This window comes from Vicia villosa, linkage group LG1, assembly GCF_029867415.1.
Source record: "Vicia villosa cultivar HV-30 ecotype Madison, WI linkage group LG1, Vvil1.0, whole genome shotgun sequence".
NCBI lineage: Eukaryota > Viridiplantae > Streptophyta > Magnoliopsida > Fabales > Fabaceae > Vicia > Vicia villosa.
This window is the reverse complement of record NC_081180.1, coordinates 191,346,607-191,363,624: the sequence shown is the minus strand read 5'-3', so window position 1 is coordinate 191,363,624 and position 17,018 is coordinate 191,346,607. Positions and strand designations below refer to the sequence as shown.

Sequence of the window (17,018 nt, the reverse complement as noted above, 5' to 3'; positions counted from 1 at the left end):
TGTGATTGGTATTAATTGGTAAATACGAATATGCTAAGTAGGGTGGATAATTGCTTATGAATTCTGTATCTGACGATTTATAATGCTATTTAATTTATGATGTAGTCTCACCCTTACTTTGATGATTTCAGATCGAAGTAGCGGCTTAAGTGATCGGTGAGTATGGCTTGTAAAGTCGCGTCTTTAGTTTTAATAAATAGGTGTCGGTGTCATGCTCTGAGACTTGTAACACTGGGAAACGCTTGATTGAGAGTCGTTTATGCTCTATTATTTAAGTTTGATTGTTTGGATAATTATTTCTTTTGAAATTAAGGCATGTGACCTTATGAATAGTATTTTATGTGGTTTTAAGAATTATCCAAAGTTTGTTTAATTTCTGCTGTGATAAACATGAATTTTATTCCAATCAAATGTTGTTTATCGGTAGAGAATGGCCATGAATGTAGAATTTTATTTAAATGAATTGTGACGCCCTTTTATTCATGTTTAAATCTGATTTTGTACTATATTTTTTTTGGGGTATTTAGAAGGGTGTTACAATAGTGGTATCAGAGCAGGTTGGTCCGTCCGACCAAGTGTCGAGTCAGTTGAGTTGCGCGACAGTTGAATACTGTCGGCGTATTATCCCTTGGTACGTGACATGTAAGTGAATCACTGTCGGTACTTGTTTATTTTGTTGTAGGAGTTGGTTTGAGCGAAGTGGGGGAGAAGCCTTGCTTCTCGAAAGAGATTCAGTTGCAAGTTTGCAAAGAGGGTTGCTATCGTGATGTTTCAGAAATCGAACTTCGGCGATGAAATGTATTGTTCAAGTTATAAGAAGTTTGTAAGCGAAGAGATATGATAAGGGGATGTTAAGAATGTGATTGATTTGAAGAGGATGAGTTTTGGAGCGGAATTTCCGTAAGCAAAACGCAGGAAAATTGCTGAATCGTTATGAATCTTCAAAAATTCATAACTGGAGTTCTGGACATCCTATTTGAGTTCCGTTTGAAGCGTCGGAAAGCTAACGAGATGAACTTTGTTATAAAAATGGTTGCAGCAGCTGTAACATATTTAATTGTGACAGGATAATGTTGGAAAGGGGTGAAGTGGCGGTTACACTTGTTCTTAGAACTAGACTTGTTTGTTGTTACTGCACGGGATGTTAGTGTCAAAGTTGAACGAATGGAAGAAATAATTGAATGTTTGTCTCTCGGACGTGTTGTTAGTATGTAGAAATTGGTTCAAGGTGATGTTAATGGTAAGAGTGCAAACGTTATCAAAGCGATGTTGTTGCGAACCAGCGAGAGTATGGACTCATGAATTCGTATCAGTCGAGTTTGAGATGTGCGTAGATTATGGACAGTGAATTGATTGAGAATGAGGAATTATTCCAATGGAAATGATAGTTGATGGATTAATTCTGTAGATGGTATGTCTTGAGTATAGTTGGATTATAGTCAGGTGATTTTCGTAGTTGGATGAAAAGAAAGGATGTTGGTAGATCTTGGAAGCAAGCGGGAGAGATGGAACTTATGTTCATCAATCTCAAATTCTGATTTTTGTAATCATGGAGCAGCTGTCAGTATAAGGGGCATAACGTTTTACTTGTGATTCAGATTGAAGCGATTCTGGACTTTTTGGAAAGCTTACCGAATTCCCTACAGTTTGCATATAAGATTTGTCACTAGGAAGCTTGTGAAGAGGGAGAAAAGTGTGTTTTAATATTTGGGTCTGATGCTTACTTTTTGGGAAATTCTGCATACGGGAATTCCGAACCAGTTCCATTGCAAGGATGATAACTTTTTACTCGTAACTCGGATTGGAGCGATTCTTGATGTTCTGGAATCTACACGAGTTTCCCTTCATTTTGGAATATAATTTTGTGCTTGGGAGGTCTGTATTGGAAGAGATAATTGTGTTTGAAGTTGGGTGATCCTTTTTGAAATTTGAAAGGGTGAAGAAGAATGTAAAATATTGATGAAAACATTGGTATTCGTAGGAATGCGACAGTATCGAAAAATGCATAGAGATGCAATTTATGTAGAATGAGAATGATTATAGTGAAGATGTTATGAGATGGTAATGTTGGGAGGAGAACAAGTTCAAGAGAGATTGCGATAATAATGTTGAGTTGTGAATTGAATGAGACCAAGTGTGAAACTAGGTGGATTATAAAGGTTCTGAGAATAAAAGAAAGACGATTGGTTGCTTAGCGTGGTTGAAATTCTTAACTTGGATGAAAGTTGCAATTGGGGCGAACCGAATCAGATTGTACTTGATGTAGTAGCAATTCCCGATGTTAGAAGGATGTTTAATTGATAATTGTGTGGTGCTACGCGCGTGTATAAGAATGTGTGTTGGATTTTGAATGTGTTTGTATCATTGGCGAGGTTGGAATTGAGGAAACCAATGAGTCTTTGGTATGCCTTAGAGAATTGGCGGAACATTATGCTTACGGACTTTGGGCACAAGTTAAAGTACGCTAGTATCGCTGGGTAATGATTATTTATGCCACTGTTATGGTTATCGGCTCTCTATTGGCAAATTGAGGAACTGATCACCCTTAATCTATTGTTGATAGTAGACGGAATCATAATTGATGGATATATGTGTCATGACAACTAATATAGTATGTACGTTGAATTGGTTTAAGTCAAGCCGAGCGCTTGTGTATTATTTGATTTATCAATGGTTGTTCTTAAAGAATTGTGTGTGTTGTTATATGATATGTTGTGGGTAGCCTCATGGAGGGAATCCTAGATTGTGGAATCCATTGTGAATTGTGGCTTTTTGGAAAATAAATGCATTGTCTAAATTAAAGGTAAATGCATGTTAATTGTGAATGAGTTCGTTGCAGTTGGCGTGATTGATGTGAATGTATGTGGATTGTATGTGATAGTATGAGATGAATGCATGAATATATATTGTGGATATGTATGCATTTCAAGAGTATCTTGAGTCATTTTACATGTGAAGCATCATGATGTACATTCTTGTGTTGTGTGATTCTAATGAGAATCCGTCGTAACATCGTGTGCCCATGTGGGGTGCGAGCGATGATTACAAACAATTTTTTGCCCATGTGGGGTGTGAGAAATCAGATTGTGTGCCTATGTGAGGTGTGAGCAATCCATAAACATTGTGTGCCCGTGTGGGGTGTGAGCAATGGGTGAACGTCGTATGCTCGACGGTGAGTTACATTAAGTAACGAACAATGGTTCCAATGAGTTCCTGAATGAACTTGAGATGATTGAGTCGGTACCGCATTGCATTTTCATAGAGTCGTGAGTCGGTCTCTGTGATTTGCATTTATCATATTTGTATTTGTGCATTGATGAATGAACACGAATATGTATGTTTATGTTGAATGTTCCGAGGTGTTGTCTTACGGATCTAAGTTTGAAGTATTCGGTAACTACGAGAGCGTCGAATACCTGTTGGAACAGAACTTTCGAAGAGTTAAGTCGAAAATCTTTATTATGTCGGTTTGGTGATTGAAAGTTGGAGTAAACTTGGTAGAGTTGATACTTTACAAGTAATCAGAGTGCACAGGGAATGCATGGTGTAGTGCAGTTGTTCATACGCGAGTAAAAATGATGTTGGTAGGTTGGTTGCGTTGATGTCGTGTTTAAGCTGTGTGTTCTTATGTTGTTGTGTTCTAGATCTTAAACCGGAGAATTCCTAAGTTGGTTACTCTTTGTGTTGTCATGTTAAGTTGTAAAATGTGTTACTTGAGTAACATTCGTGTTGTTTTCGCCATTGATGTTATGAATTATTGTATCATACGTGGGGTTGCCTTTCAGAGATGATAGTTGATTAGTCGGATGGAATGAGTAGTTGGAGTAGTTGAATCGGATAAATTTTCGAGGACGAAAATATTCTAAGTGGGGGAGAGTTGTAACACCCCAAATTCTAGACTAATTATTTATTTAATTATTTTAGCGTGATGCTTATGTGTTAGTGTTTGTGTTATCTGTGATTTCGTGATATTTTGATACCTGGGATAAGGGTAGTTGCCTTAGAATTTATAAGGAATGAATTTAGATGCTTTGGTGTGGAGTGTTGCCTTAAGATTTATAATAATTAAGGTCTTGTGAAAGATTAGTTGGACTTAAGGTGTGTTGAGAATATGTAGTGTAGTTGGAGAATAATTATTTTATAATAATTATTATTAGCAAAATAATAGAATGAATATTATTATAATAATTATTTGATTTATTTTAATTAGAGAAGGGCATTGTTGGTATTATGATTTAAGGGTATGTTGGATAAAAGAAGAAAAATAGAGAGAATAGGTTTTATTTTTGATGGATCGTGAAAACAAGAGGAAAAGGCAAGAGAAGAAGGAAAACCTAAGGGAAGAGAGTGCAGGAAGCCATGGCAAGAGCTTGAGGAATCCAACCGTGAATTAAGGTAAGGGGTGACTATTCTTTATTAAATAGTATTATAGTTTTGACGATGGTAGAATAGATTAAGAGTTGAACCTCTATTTAGGATGTTAAGGTTTATGAGATTCTGACACTGACATGCCCAATTTGATAAATATGATGCAATTGGTTTGTTATAATTGATGGATGATAGTTATATTGCATTGTTGTTGTGTTAGAATCATGAAAGCTGATGAAAATTGGTCACTATAATGTGTGGGTTCGTATTTGGTGTTGATGGTGAAAGTAGGAATGAAGAAAAGTCATAAAATTGGAGTTTTCTGCTACAACAGCGTCAGGAACCGGTTCCCAGGTGGGAGGAACCGGGTTTCCATAGTAAAAATCCGAAACGGGGTGATTTTGTTCAGCAGGAACCGGTTCCCAGATGGGGAGGAACCGGGTTCCACAGATTTTTCTTAATTTTCACTTAACTTTAAAAGCTTCTAACTTTCAAACCGTAAGTCCGTTTTAGACGCCGTTTTGGACGTTGTTTCTTAAATTGAATGCTCTACCATATGAAATAAAGAAAACAACAATAACTTGATTTTATTTTGAAAAGTATCGTTTTCTTCAAATGTGGTTTATTCTTGTTTTGCATAGTTGATGAGGTGCAACGATTTGTTGTTTGCATAATTGAATATGTGCAATGATGTGTGTTGTTATAATGTGATTGCTTTTGCTTGTTATACAAATGGATGTTGTTCGTGGTAAATATGGTTATCATGTGTTTTGATGAATGATGATGATTGATTTGTTTTGAATGGTGCATGAGACATGTGCATACTTACGATGTTGATGTGATGAGATGAAATGAGACGATGTTAAGCATCGTATTGATGATGATATAAGTATGTGATATGTGTGCATTCATTCATGAATCATTTGAATTGATGATATATCCCGATGATGAGTGGATTTTGTAGGACATAATTCCCATTGTATGGAATTTGTGTCGGTGGACTGTATCTCGATGATGAGTAGATCAATTGGATGGGTTTAGCCCATGTTTGGTACCACATGCATAAGAGTCTGCATGGTCTTTGTATAAATTGTGACATGTCAGTATGAAATCCGATGTTATGATGGTGGTGTGTTATTGGTGCATACTATTGACTTGTGCTTGTGATTGGTATTAATTGGTAAATCTGAATATGCTAAGTAGGGTGGATAATTGCTTATGAATTCTATATCTGACGATTTATAATGCTATTTAATTTATGATGTAGTCTCACCCTTACTTTGATGATTTCAGATTGAAGTAGCGGCTTAAGTGATCGGTGAGGATGGCTTGTAAAGTCATGTCTTTAGTTTTAGTAAATAGGTGTCGGTGTCATGCTCTGAGACTTGTAACACTGGGAAACGCTTGATTGAGAGTCGTTTACGCTCTATTATTTCAGTTTGATTGTTTGGATAATTATTTCTTTTGAAATTAAGGCATGTGACCTTATGAATAGTATTTTATATGGTTTTAAGAATTATCCAAAGTTTGTTTAATTTCCGCTGTGATAAACATGAATTTTATTCCAATCAAATGTTGTTTATCGGTAGAGAATGACCATGAATGTAGAATTTTATTTAAATGAATTGTGACGCCCTTTTATTCATGTTTAACTCTGATTTTGTACTATGTTTTTTTCGGGGTATTTAGAAGGGTGTTACAGAAAAGGGTTTAGACTTTGTACCTCAACCAAACGTCACAAAAGCCAAAGCCATTATTTGGCAAAATCAAATGCTGATTCCTTTTCAAATCACTGACAAGTTAATGGATTTCCCAGGGCCTCTTCTAGATCTTCGTTCTCAACCAAGAAAGGTTATAGATTTATTTCCTTCATTCAACATTACTATGCTAGTGGCATTTGAAAAACAACGCCCTCTCGACCTGAAGTTCATGGATCCTTCAGTGAGAGTCTTTCATTCGACTCCTTCTCCTGGCAACAAGGATTTTTTAGCCTGGCTAAACAAAGTTCAAGCGAAGAAACAACAAAGGTGGGAAGAGTTGGGCATCTTCGACGCCATTCAATTAAGCAGGAATGGTCATAGGGTTAATTCCTCTATGCTGCTTGCTTCAATATTCTTCTGTGAAGGTTCGACAAACACCTTTCACTTTCCTTGTGGGATGATGACTCCCACTCTTTTCGACGTGGCTGCTATTACAGGACTTTCGCCTTTGGGTGAAGTCTTCGACCCAACTCTCCCGACGGAGATGAACTTTAATTTTGAAAATGCCACCGTTACCAAATATATGCAAGATCATCATGACAAATCTACAGTCGAAGTCTCTGATGAGGAACATGTTGCTTTCCTTACCTACTGGCTTTCTTATTTTTTATTCTGTCCAGGATTTGTTCAAATAGCCAAAGCCTACATACCTATGGCTATTCAGATTCATGAAGGTCGAAAGATTTCGTTAAGTAAGCTTTTACTTGCCTGTCTTTATCATAATTTAGGTATAGCTTCCCTAAGAATAAAATGCCTTCATGAAACTCCAAAGCAATTGGCTTTGTCGGGCCCTTACTGGCTCTTGCAACATTGGTTGAATGCTACTTTTGAATCACAAATTGGCTACACTATCTCTCAAGCCATCATGGAAGTCACGCATGACCGAAGGGTCGAAGGTGTCAAACTTGCATTGCAAACTCCTCAAGGTGAGCCAAATAGACCAAACCTTCTAAAATATGTGAAACTCTTTTCTGAGTGTAACACTTTTTTAGCTTCTATGACCCCTTTCTCTAGTCGATGCTTTGGGCCAGATTGGTGTAGAGCCATTTTTCCTGGAAATACCCCAACTCTTCGAGCTCAGCTGAATGCCATCTGGGCTGCTTTCCTAACTCCAACACTTTTATCACACTGCATTGAGTCGAGTGGTAAATGTTATGGATTCGTGAGCTATCAACCAAATCTGGTCTCTCGACAATTTGGCTTAAGCCAAATGTTACCAAAACGTTTGTACACCCATGAGGCTGACATCTGTTGGTCTGGTCGACCATTCAGTTCTCTAACCATGTCAACTGTTTGAAATTTCATAACAAACAGTCTTTAGAACTTCCCACCTTTAGCTTCCAAAATTCTTATTTTACTACCAAAGAATTCAATGACTGGTGGTCTGCTTATTGCAAGCTATATGATAAAGATTTTTCATCAAGAAATTGAATACTGCCTACGACAAGCTGGAGGATCAACTATCCATAAGTAAGCATTCCATATCTCAATTTACTTTTTATCAAAACTCACAATTTCCTGACTTGTTTCTTCAGATCTCTCAGGTAATGATCCTGTTAATCAAATCGAAGTACCTGTTGCCAAACTAGGTCGAAAGCGTCCCAGCACATCAAACACCACCACCACCAAAAGAACCAAAGTTGTAAGAAAGGTACTATTCGACCTTTATCTCTTTAATCAATATATCAATTTTGACATATTAATTAATTATTTATTTTTCTTTAGTTGGTAGTTAATGATGATTCGGAAGAAGAGACTACCTCTCCTCCAGATCAAGGAGGTGAAATCTTCTCACGACCTCCCCTTCCGACCCCAGCCAAGAAGCGAAAAATCATCAAAAAGATTCCTAAGGTTGTTATTCGAACACAAACAAATCCAACCTCATCTCAAGTTCCTCCTGAGGTAATTTTCAGTATCGACTCTTGATATACCTCTTATCTAGTATTACGCTCTAATATGTCTCTTTTTCAGCAATCTGCACCGACTGCAATCTTACTCAAGAAAAGATTGTCGAAGCCGCTCCTGAATCTTGTGGTCTTCCTAGCCCTCAAAGAACTGATGCTTTTGGAAGTGCCACTGATTCGACCAATACTCCTGGGCAAACTGGGCCGACTGCAACAGTGGTTCCTCCTCCAGATCCCAACAAAGATAACATCCACCCAATAGCTGAAGCTGCTGATCTCAATCTTAACACAAAAACCAACATCCCGACTTCTCAATCAAATATTCAATAGCATACTCTCATCGAAGATAACAACTCTAACAATTCTCTCAGTCAAGAAGAAATTCTGAATTTGAAGAAAACAAATCCTACAGAAGCTCTGATTCGACTTCAAAAACTTAGGGCAAGTTCTCCTGATGACACCGTTCAATCGGCTGATCCTAACAATGAGATCGACGCCTCTATTGTTAGTGCAATTTGTCAGCTTCGAGATCACCTGAATGAACCTGAATTCCTCACTGTTCTTGAAGGATCTGATCATCTTGGTGGAGAAATTAGAAAAATATTGGATTTACTTGTTAAGGCTTCCCTCCCAGCTGCAGTTGCTCAATTTTTCTTTGACTTTGAAGCTTACTTCGACCAGATCTGGAGGGACCTCATTACCAAGAAGAACCACGATCACCAGATGAAGAATAAAGAACTTGAGATGAACAGGGAATGGGATTTCAGTGCAGCTTCGACCAAGAAAGTCGAAGAGCTTCAGGAGAAAGCTCAAAAAATTTCTGACAAAGAGAAGAAGATTGACAACAAAATTGCTGATTATAAGGCCCAAATTGATGATCTTAACAAGAAAATCCAGGCTCTTGAACAAGAGAAGGTTGATTTGGCTCAGACTAAAGGGATTCCTTCTTCTGAGGACATTAACCAAGAAATTCTGAAAGGTCTTAGCCATGGTGAGAAAGCTCTCATGCTGAAAAGAAACATTCGACTACTCAAACAAGGGTTGGCTCGACTTTATTTTAAGGTTGACTTTGAGTCAGCCAAATTGGCTTATTTCAGGAATAACTTTCCTTCTTTGTAATTTTATGTTCTCGTCCCAAACAATTTAACTATTTTGTAATGACTATTTTGTAATGATTGGCCCTGTCTTTGGCCATTTTAATCTAATATTTTGGTTTTCATTCTATTATGCAAATTTCTTGAAGTGTAGGCTTATATTTTTTCAAATATTTACCATTTATCCTCAAGATTCGACCGTCTAGATTCAACTATTCGATCTCATATGCTTTGTTTGAAAATACTTGCAAAATTTTAAATGGTCCTTCCCAACTCGGGGACCATTTACCCAATGATTTATTTCTTTGATCCATGGGTAAAATAACCTTCCATACATAATCATTTACCATGAAGGTTTTTACTTTTACTTTTTTATTATAAGCTTTCGCCACCTTTTGCTTTTGTTTAATCAATCTATCGAACGCTATTAGCCGTTCTTCATCTAACTCTACTAATTCGTCTAACATCATACTCCAATATTCATCTGTAGAAAGATTGTTTTGTCTTTGAATTCTAGCCGACTGTAGGTGAATTTCTGCAGGCAATACAACATCATGCCCAAAGGTTAGACGAAATGGAGTAGTATTTATGGCTTCCTTTGGTGAAGTTCGACAGGCCCAAAGGATTTGGTCGAGTGTCTGATGCCAGTTTTTTGGCTTCTTCCCTACATGCTTTTTTATCAAGTTTATAATAACCTTGTTAGCTGCTTCAACTTGACCGTTAGCTTGATCATAATAAGGAGTTGATGTTAGCAACTTGAATCCTGTCTCAGCTGCAAAATCTTGCATTTTTCGACCAATAAATACTGATCCTTGATCAGTAGTAATAGTTTCTGGAATCCCATATATGTAAATAATATGTTTCTGTATGAAGCTAATCACTGTTTCTTGATCAACATTAACTAATGGGATTACTTCTATCCACTTAGTAAAATAATCTATTCCTACTAAGATGAACTTCTGTTGTTTAGACAAAGCAGGTCTAATTTCTCCTATTAAATCCAAAGCCCATCCTCGAAAGGGCCAGGGTTTAATTATAGTATGCAACTCACTAGCTAGAACATGTTGAATACCTGAAAATTTCTGACACTCTTGACACCCTTTTGCATATTCAATACAATCCTTCAACATTGTTGGCCAATATAAACCTTGTCTAAACAATAACCACTTCATTTTATAGCCTGACTGATGGGCTCCGCAAGCACCACTATGAACCTCTGATACTGCCAGGTATGCTTCGGCTTCACTTAAAGATTTTAACAATATACCTTCAGCCGTTTTCTTATATAACTCATTTCCCAATATCACATAATTTAAAGCTCTATACTTGACCTTTCGATCAGTTCCTCCGACTGGATTGTTTAAGTATTGTACTAATGAGCTTCGCCAATCAGAATTTGCCATATTGTCGATGGAAAAATTTTCAACAATATTCAAATTCGTACTACTTTCACCAATGTTGTCTCTAAGTTTGCCTCCTCAAGTTTTGATATCGACAATTGGTCTGCATTACCCAAAACTTCGTGAGCTTCCTTCTCTTTAACTTTGATCAACTTCTCAAGTCTACCCTTGGAGACTTTATATCCTGAAGCAATTTGCGCCAATTCATTTGCTATCGAGTTTTTAGCTCTTGGCACATGCATTATCTCGACATACTCAAATTTTTCCAACATGCGTACAACCATAGCATAATAAACTATTAAATTTTCTTTAATACATTTAAACTCTTTTTTAATTTGTCGAATGACAAGTTCAGAATCACCTCTTATTTCAACACGCATTGCCCCCAAATCGACCAGAGCTTTTAATCCAGTTATCAAAGCTTCGTATTCAGCTTCATTATTAGAAAATGCGCCACTTATTCTATATTGGAATCTAGTCGGAAGTCCCTGGGGAGAAATGATTAAGACTTCTATTCCTGATCCATGTTTGTGGCTGGAACCATCAAAATATAATTTCCAATTTAGTTGATCAACCATATTTTCTGATAATTCGACTAGACCATGATCGACTATAAAGTCAGCCACGATTTATCCTTTCATAGCTTTTAAAGGAACATAAGTTAAAGAAAATTCAATTAATGCTAGAGCCCATTTACCAATTCGACTATGCAACATTGGTTTAGACAACATATGCTTAATAACATCAAAATGAGATGACACATACACATCAACAGGCTTTATATATTTCTTAAGTTTACTACATGAAAAGTACAAACATAAACATAATTTTTCAATATCATTGTACCTAGTTTCTGCATCAACTAGGGTTCGACTTAGATAATATATAGCTCTTTCGACGCCATTATCATCTTCTTGGGCTAACATACTCCCAATTGTCGAACCAGACGCAACTATATACAACTTCATACTCTTAGCTCTATTTGGGGGTAACAAAATAGGAGGCTTGGTCAAATATGCCTTTATTTGGTCGAACGCCTGTTGATGTTCTTGCTCCCATTTGAATTGATCTTGATTCTTGAGCTTCAATAGTGGTGAGAATAATTTTGTTTTACCACTTAGATTTGAAATAAATCTTCTCAAGAAATTAATTTTCCCCAACAGCGACTGAAGTTGTTTCTTTGTCTCTGGCGCTTTTAGCTCCAAGATTGCTTTCGTCTTGTTCTGGTTTATCTCAATTCCTTTCTTGTGAACCACGAAACCTAAGAAATCCCCTACATGTACACCAAAAGCACACTTTAAGGGATTCATTTTTAAACCATATTTCCTCATTCTTTCAAAGGATTGTCGAAGATGGTCTAAATGACCATTCTCTGAGTTAGATTTTACTACAATATCATCAATATAAACCTGCATAAATTTGTCAATAAAATCATGAAACATAGAATTCATAGCCCTTTGGTACATTGCCCCAGCATTTTTTAAACCAAAAGGCATCACAACCCATTCATAAGTACCTAAAGCACCTGGGCATCTAAACGCCGTCTTGGGCACATCCTCTTCAGCTATAAAAATTTGATTATAGCCTGAATAGCCATCTAACAAACTGAGATATTCAAATCCTGCTGCAGAATCGACTAACATCTCAGCTACAGGCATAGGATATTTGTCCTTAGGAGTAGCACTATTTAAATATCTGAAATCTATGCATACACGAAGGGTACCATTTTTCCTTTATTACAGGAACTATGTTAGCTAACCATTCGACATACCTTGCAGTTCGAATGAACTTGCTTTTCAGCAACCTTTCAATTTCCACTTTAATTTTTTCCATAACCTCTGGCGCAAATCTTCTAGGAAGTTGTTTGATGGGTTTCTTTCCTGGGTTCAAAGGCAATTGATGTTCTACCACGTTTTGACTTAAACCAGGCATTTCATTATAATCCCATGCAAAACAATCTTTATATTGTTTCAAGAGTCAAACCAACTTGGTTTTCAGATCATTTCCAAGCTTCGCGCTCACATACGTAGTCTTTTAGTTTCTCCATCACCCAAGTCAATTTCTTCAAGAGGATCTTGGGCTTGCATTCTTTTTACTGACCCTTCAGGATCCATTTCAAAACCCAAGGGTTTGTCATCATATATCCCATCAAATCTTTCGACTTGGGGATCAACTACTTGATCATTTTCACTTTTCACAATCATGGTCTCAACAGCCATACTTTCTTCCAATTCGGCTTCCAATGCCGTTTTTATTTTATTTTCGGCCAAATAAACTATTATTCGAGCCAGGTATTCTGACTCAGTAGTCATCATCCTTGACTACGGTCCCCTGTTCAGGTGGACCTTCTTGATTCAATGGTTCATTGGGATCTTCTTTATTCCAAATGAAACCATAATTTGGGTCTAAGTTCAAATACTTAGACACACTTTCATCAGAAGAATACACCTCTTCTGCTTTGTAGCATGGGGCTACATTCGCTAGATGCTGGTCGAAATGCTTTCGACCATTATCAATTTTATAATAACTCTGATCAGCTTCAACATTTTCAACTATACCATCTGGCCTCCAAATAGCCACACGCTGATGCAAAGTAGAAGGAACTGCTCCTATGCCATGTATCCATTCTCGACCCAGTAATAACTTAAAATTGGATTGGGATGCAATCACCATAAAAATGGTTGGCCTAGTAGTCAAACCTACAGCCAATTTTGAAGGATAGAAAAACACTTAGAAAGGGGGGGGTTTGAATAAGTGTAGTTTAAAAAACTTGAAAGATAAAAACAATTTGAACAGTTATTTTTATCCTGGTTCGTTGTTAACTAAACTACTCCAGTCCACCCCCACGGAGTGATTTACCTCACCTGAGGATTTAATCCACTAATCGCAACAGATTACAATGGTTTTCCACTTAGCCCACGACTAAGTCTTCTAGAGTATCCTGATCACAACCTGATCACTCAAGGAACAAATGCTTAGACACAAGCTAAGACTTTCTTAGAGTATCCTGACCACCACGTGATCACTCTAATTACAACTGCTTAGACACAAGCTAAGACTTCCTAGAGTATCCTGATCAACACTTGATCACTCTAGTTACTTACAAATTAATGTAATCAAATAAGAGTTTTACAATGCTTCTGAAAAGCTATAATAGCAACAGTGATATTTCTCTTAATGTTTAAGCTTAATCTCACTAATATATTACAGCAGCAATGTAGTGAGCTTTGATGAAGATGAAGTTTCTGAGCTTTGAGTTTGAACAGCGTTTCAGCAAGTTTTTCAGAATTGGTTCTTTTCAAAATCGTCAACCTTGCTTCTCATCAAAACTTCATATTTATAGGCACTTGAGAAGATGACCGTTGGGCGCATTTAATGCTTTGCGTGTTCTGTACAGCTTTGCATTTAATGTTTCACGCTTTTGTCAACTACCTCGAGCCTTGTTCACGCTGTGTCTACTGACGTTGCCTTTAATAGCTTCCAACGTTCCTTTTGTCAGTCAGCGTAGCCTGCCACCTGTACTTTCTTCTGATCTGATGTTTGTGAATAAAATATTTGAATATCATCAGAGTCAAACAGCTTGGTGCATAGCATCTTCTTGTCTTCTGACCTTGAAGTGCTTCTGAGCGTGATACCATGAGAGCTTCAGTGCTTCTGCTTCTGATCTCAAGTTCTTCTGATGCTTCCATAGACCCATGTTCTGATTCTGCCTTGACCATCTTCTGATGTCTTGCCAGACCATGTTCTGATGTTGCATGCTGAACCTTCTGAGACAAAGCTTCTGAGCGCTGATTTGTGCGTACTCTTTATATATTTCCTGAAAGGGAATTTGCAATGTATTAGAGTACCACATTATCTCACACAAAATTCATATCCTTGTTATCATCAAAACTAAGAATATTGATCAGAACAAATCTTGTTCTAACAAATTTCACCTGAATTACTCCAAGTATTCCACTAGTTTTTCCTTCATAATTAGACAACACCATATTATGAGGCCTTAAATCTTTGTCAGATTTCCCTACTTTCTGAAGTGAGGAATGAGGCATTAAATTCACAGCAGTCCCACCATCAATAAACACTTTATTTATTGGAACGCCATCTATCTTTGCCCTTATGAATAAAGGTTTCAAATGATACATCATTCCTCGACCTGGCTTCTCAAACACAACCCTTTGATCTTCCACTACTCCTTTTCCCATTACATAATAGCACATAGGTGTTTCTTCAACATTTTCGTCTGGGAAAAAATCATCTTCATTCTCTGACACTTCAAATATTCTGTCGAACTCTGTTGGGAGTACTGATACAATTCCACAGTCAATTAACAACTCATCTGACTCCACATTAAAGTTATCATCGACCTCTTCATCCGACAATGGGGAATACTCAGCTTCCTTCCAAGTACTGGGACTTGGAGTATCGTTATCGACCAACTCTTTTATGAGTTTCTTTCCTAGGATCATTCCTGCGGCAAGTCTCTCATTCGCCACTTTGGCCTGTTCCTCAGTCAATTTCCTATGAAAAGGCTTTGGCTGGTAATGAGAAAAGCCTGTCTGCATAATCTTCGAACCTTCCTGCCCATTTTTATGGCTTCTCTAATAACGTCTCCACTGAGTTCTAGTCATGGGGTTTTTTCCCTTATAATTCGGAGATATGTAATCCTTTCTCTTCGACCCACTATCAGTCCAGGAGCCTTCAACATTTGCTCCAACACCTTGAATCTGCCATTCTGGGCGTTTACCCCCTCGGAAGTTAATAGGTTTCACCCACTTCTCTTGAGGTACATCTGTCTTAGGTTGAAAAGTATTTGGCTTCTCGAACAGCTTCCTGTAGTTCTCATTCCTTCGACCACTGCCTTCTCCTGCATACATGAACTGACGATTCTTTCCTCGACGAGGGTCGAATCTTACCTTGTTTGCAGCATCAACATTAAAGACAACATCACACCTTGGACATAATCCAACTTGAGAATTGTTATGGTGACATCTCTTAAGGAATTTCAAAAGGCTTTCTTTTGGTTCAGGATAAACCATGCTCAAGACTTTGCCATCAGTAGCAACATCTTTCTTTTCGCCGAAACCATCAGTAGTATCGACCATCATCACATCAGCAAGCTCAGTATAGTGGGCCTCTCCGACCAGCAAGGGATCAGCATCGACTTGCATTGATGACTTTGGTTTCTCACCAAACTGCAGCCTTCCTTCTTTCAAAGCTTTTTGCACCCTGAAAAGGACACACTGAGATGTCTTATGACCCAAGAAATTATGAAATTTACAAAATCCTCTCTTTTTCTTTTGTTCAAGAGGAGGATTTTTAAGTCCTGGGGGTACTATGATTTTCCCATCAGTTACTAATAAATCAAATATTTCATCACATTTTGTTATATCAAACGTATATGTTTTATTAGCAAACTTTTCATTTTTGCTTTCGATCGGATTTTTATCTTTTGAGGGCTTAAGTAATTTACAAATATATGGCGGTCCTGGCTTCAATTCAGCCACATTAACCTCACTTTCCTCGTATTCACTATCACTATCAAAGTCGAACTCATTTGCAGTAACATAAGCTATCTTTTCTTTCTTATGATACTTACTACCCCTGGCTTTTTCAGCCTTTAACCTTTCGACTTGACGCACTCTGTATGCCAGTTGTGCCATGTCCCTCAAATGTTGGGTATCTAGTTTCTTCCTTATGGAATAATCTAAACCACCCGCGGCCATTTCGACCAACTCATGCTCAGGGACTTGTGTGAAACATCTAGCCTTCAGCAACCTAAAACGGTTTAAGTAATCATCGATCGCCTCTGTACCCTTTCGCCTCACTCCAGCTAATTCTTTCAAACTAATGTTCGACTACCCCATATAAAACTGTTCATGAAACAATCGTTCTAATTGGTTCCACGAAAATAGAGATTGTGGAGGCAAGGTCGTAAACCAAGTGAAGGCATTTTTTGTTAAGGAACTTGGGAAATATTTCATTTTTAAATTCTCATTGTTTGCTAATTCTCCGGCCTCTGTCTGAAACCTAGCAACATGATCGACTGTTGATTCACCAGTCTCACCAGCAAACTTAGTAAACTTTGGAATTTTCCAACCCCTAGGAAATTCTGTTTGCTTTACATATTCTGATAATGGGGAAACAAAATTAGGCCTATGTAACCTTACATTTATCCCATTTTGAACCAGGATTTGTTCGACTACATTTGAAATATTATTGTGTCCAATATTAGCATCTTGTTGGACATTTCTAAGAACTTGATCAGCATCTTGATACCTTTGTACTACCCTAGGGATATTTTGTTCAATCTGTTCCCCATTTCCCGTAGTTTCGACTACTCTTGCATTCGACACTTAGGGAGTCGGACGGTTTGGCTGTGGGGGTGCCCCAAAGAAATCTGCTATTCTAGCCATTTGTCCAGCCAACATTTCATAACTTTGGTTTGTATTATTTATCATGGGAGTAAATACAGTCCTCATTTGTTGTGTAAGG

The 17,018-nt window shown here is 37.5% G+C and overlaps 2 protein-coding genes across 2 annotated transcripts; one reads left to right on the top strand and one right to left on the bottom strand.

Annotated features, from left to right (window-relative positions):
* The first annotated feature begins 4,292 nt into the window (after window positions 1-4,292).
* Window positions 4,293-8,389, top strand: LOC131644752 (uncharacterized). The gene is made up of 2 exons (XM_058915339.1): window positions 4,293-4,395; window positions 5,662-8,389. Exon 2 carries the CDS (start codon window positions 6,139-6,141, stop codon window positions 7,423-7,425), a length of 1,287 nt encoding a protein of 428 aa, XP_058771322.1. The 5' UTR covers window positions 4,293-4,395; window positions 5,662-6,138; the 3' UTR covers window positions 7,426-8,389.
* Window positions 8,390-9,338: 949 nt separating this feature from the next.
* On the bottom strand, window positions 9,339-10,529 carry LOC131661731 (uncharacterized). The gene is made up of 2 exons (XM_058931343.1): window positions 10,274-10,529; window positions 9,339-10,180 (listed from the first exon to the last, which is right to left on the bottom strand). Exons 1-2 carry the CDS (start codon window positions 10,527-10,529, stop codon window positions 9,339-9,341), a joined length of 1,098 nt encoding a protein of 365 aa, XP_058787326.1.
* Window positions 10,530-17,018: the final 6,489 nt, after the last annotated feature.

Bases quoted from the DNA above. Each gene is read 5' to 3' on its own strand.
- LOC131644752 (XM_058915339.1), top strand. From the start codon at position 6,139: ATGCTGATTCCTTTTCAAATCACTGACAAGTTAATGGATTTCCCAGGG.
- LOC131661731 (XM_058931343.1), bottom strand. From the start codon at position 10,529: ATGGCAAATTCTGATTGGCGAAGCTCATTAGTACAATACTTAAACAAT. The intron at 10,181-10,273 runs GTTTATATTGGC...AACATGTTCTAG, and splicing joins GTGGTTATTGTTTAGACAAG to CTAGTGAGTTGCATACTATA.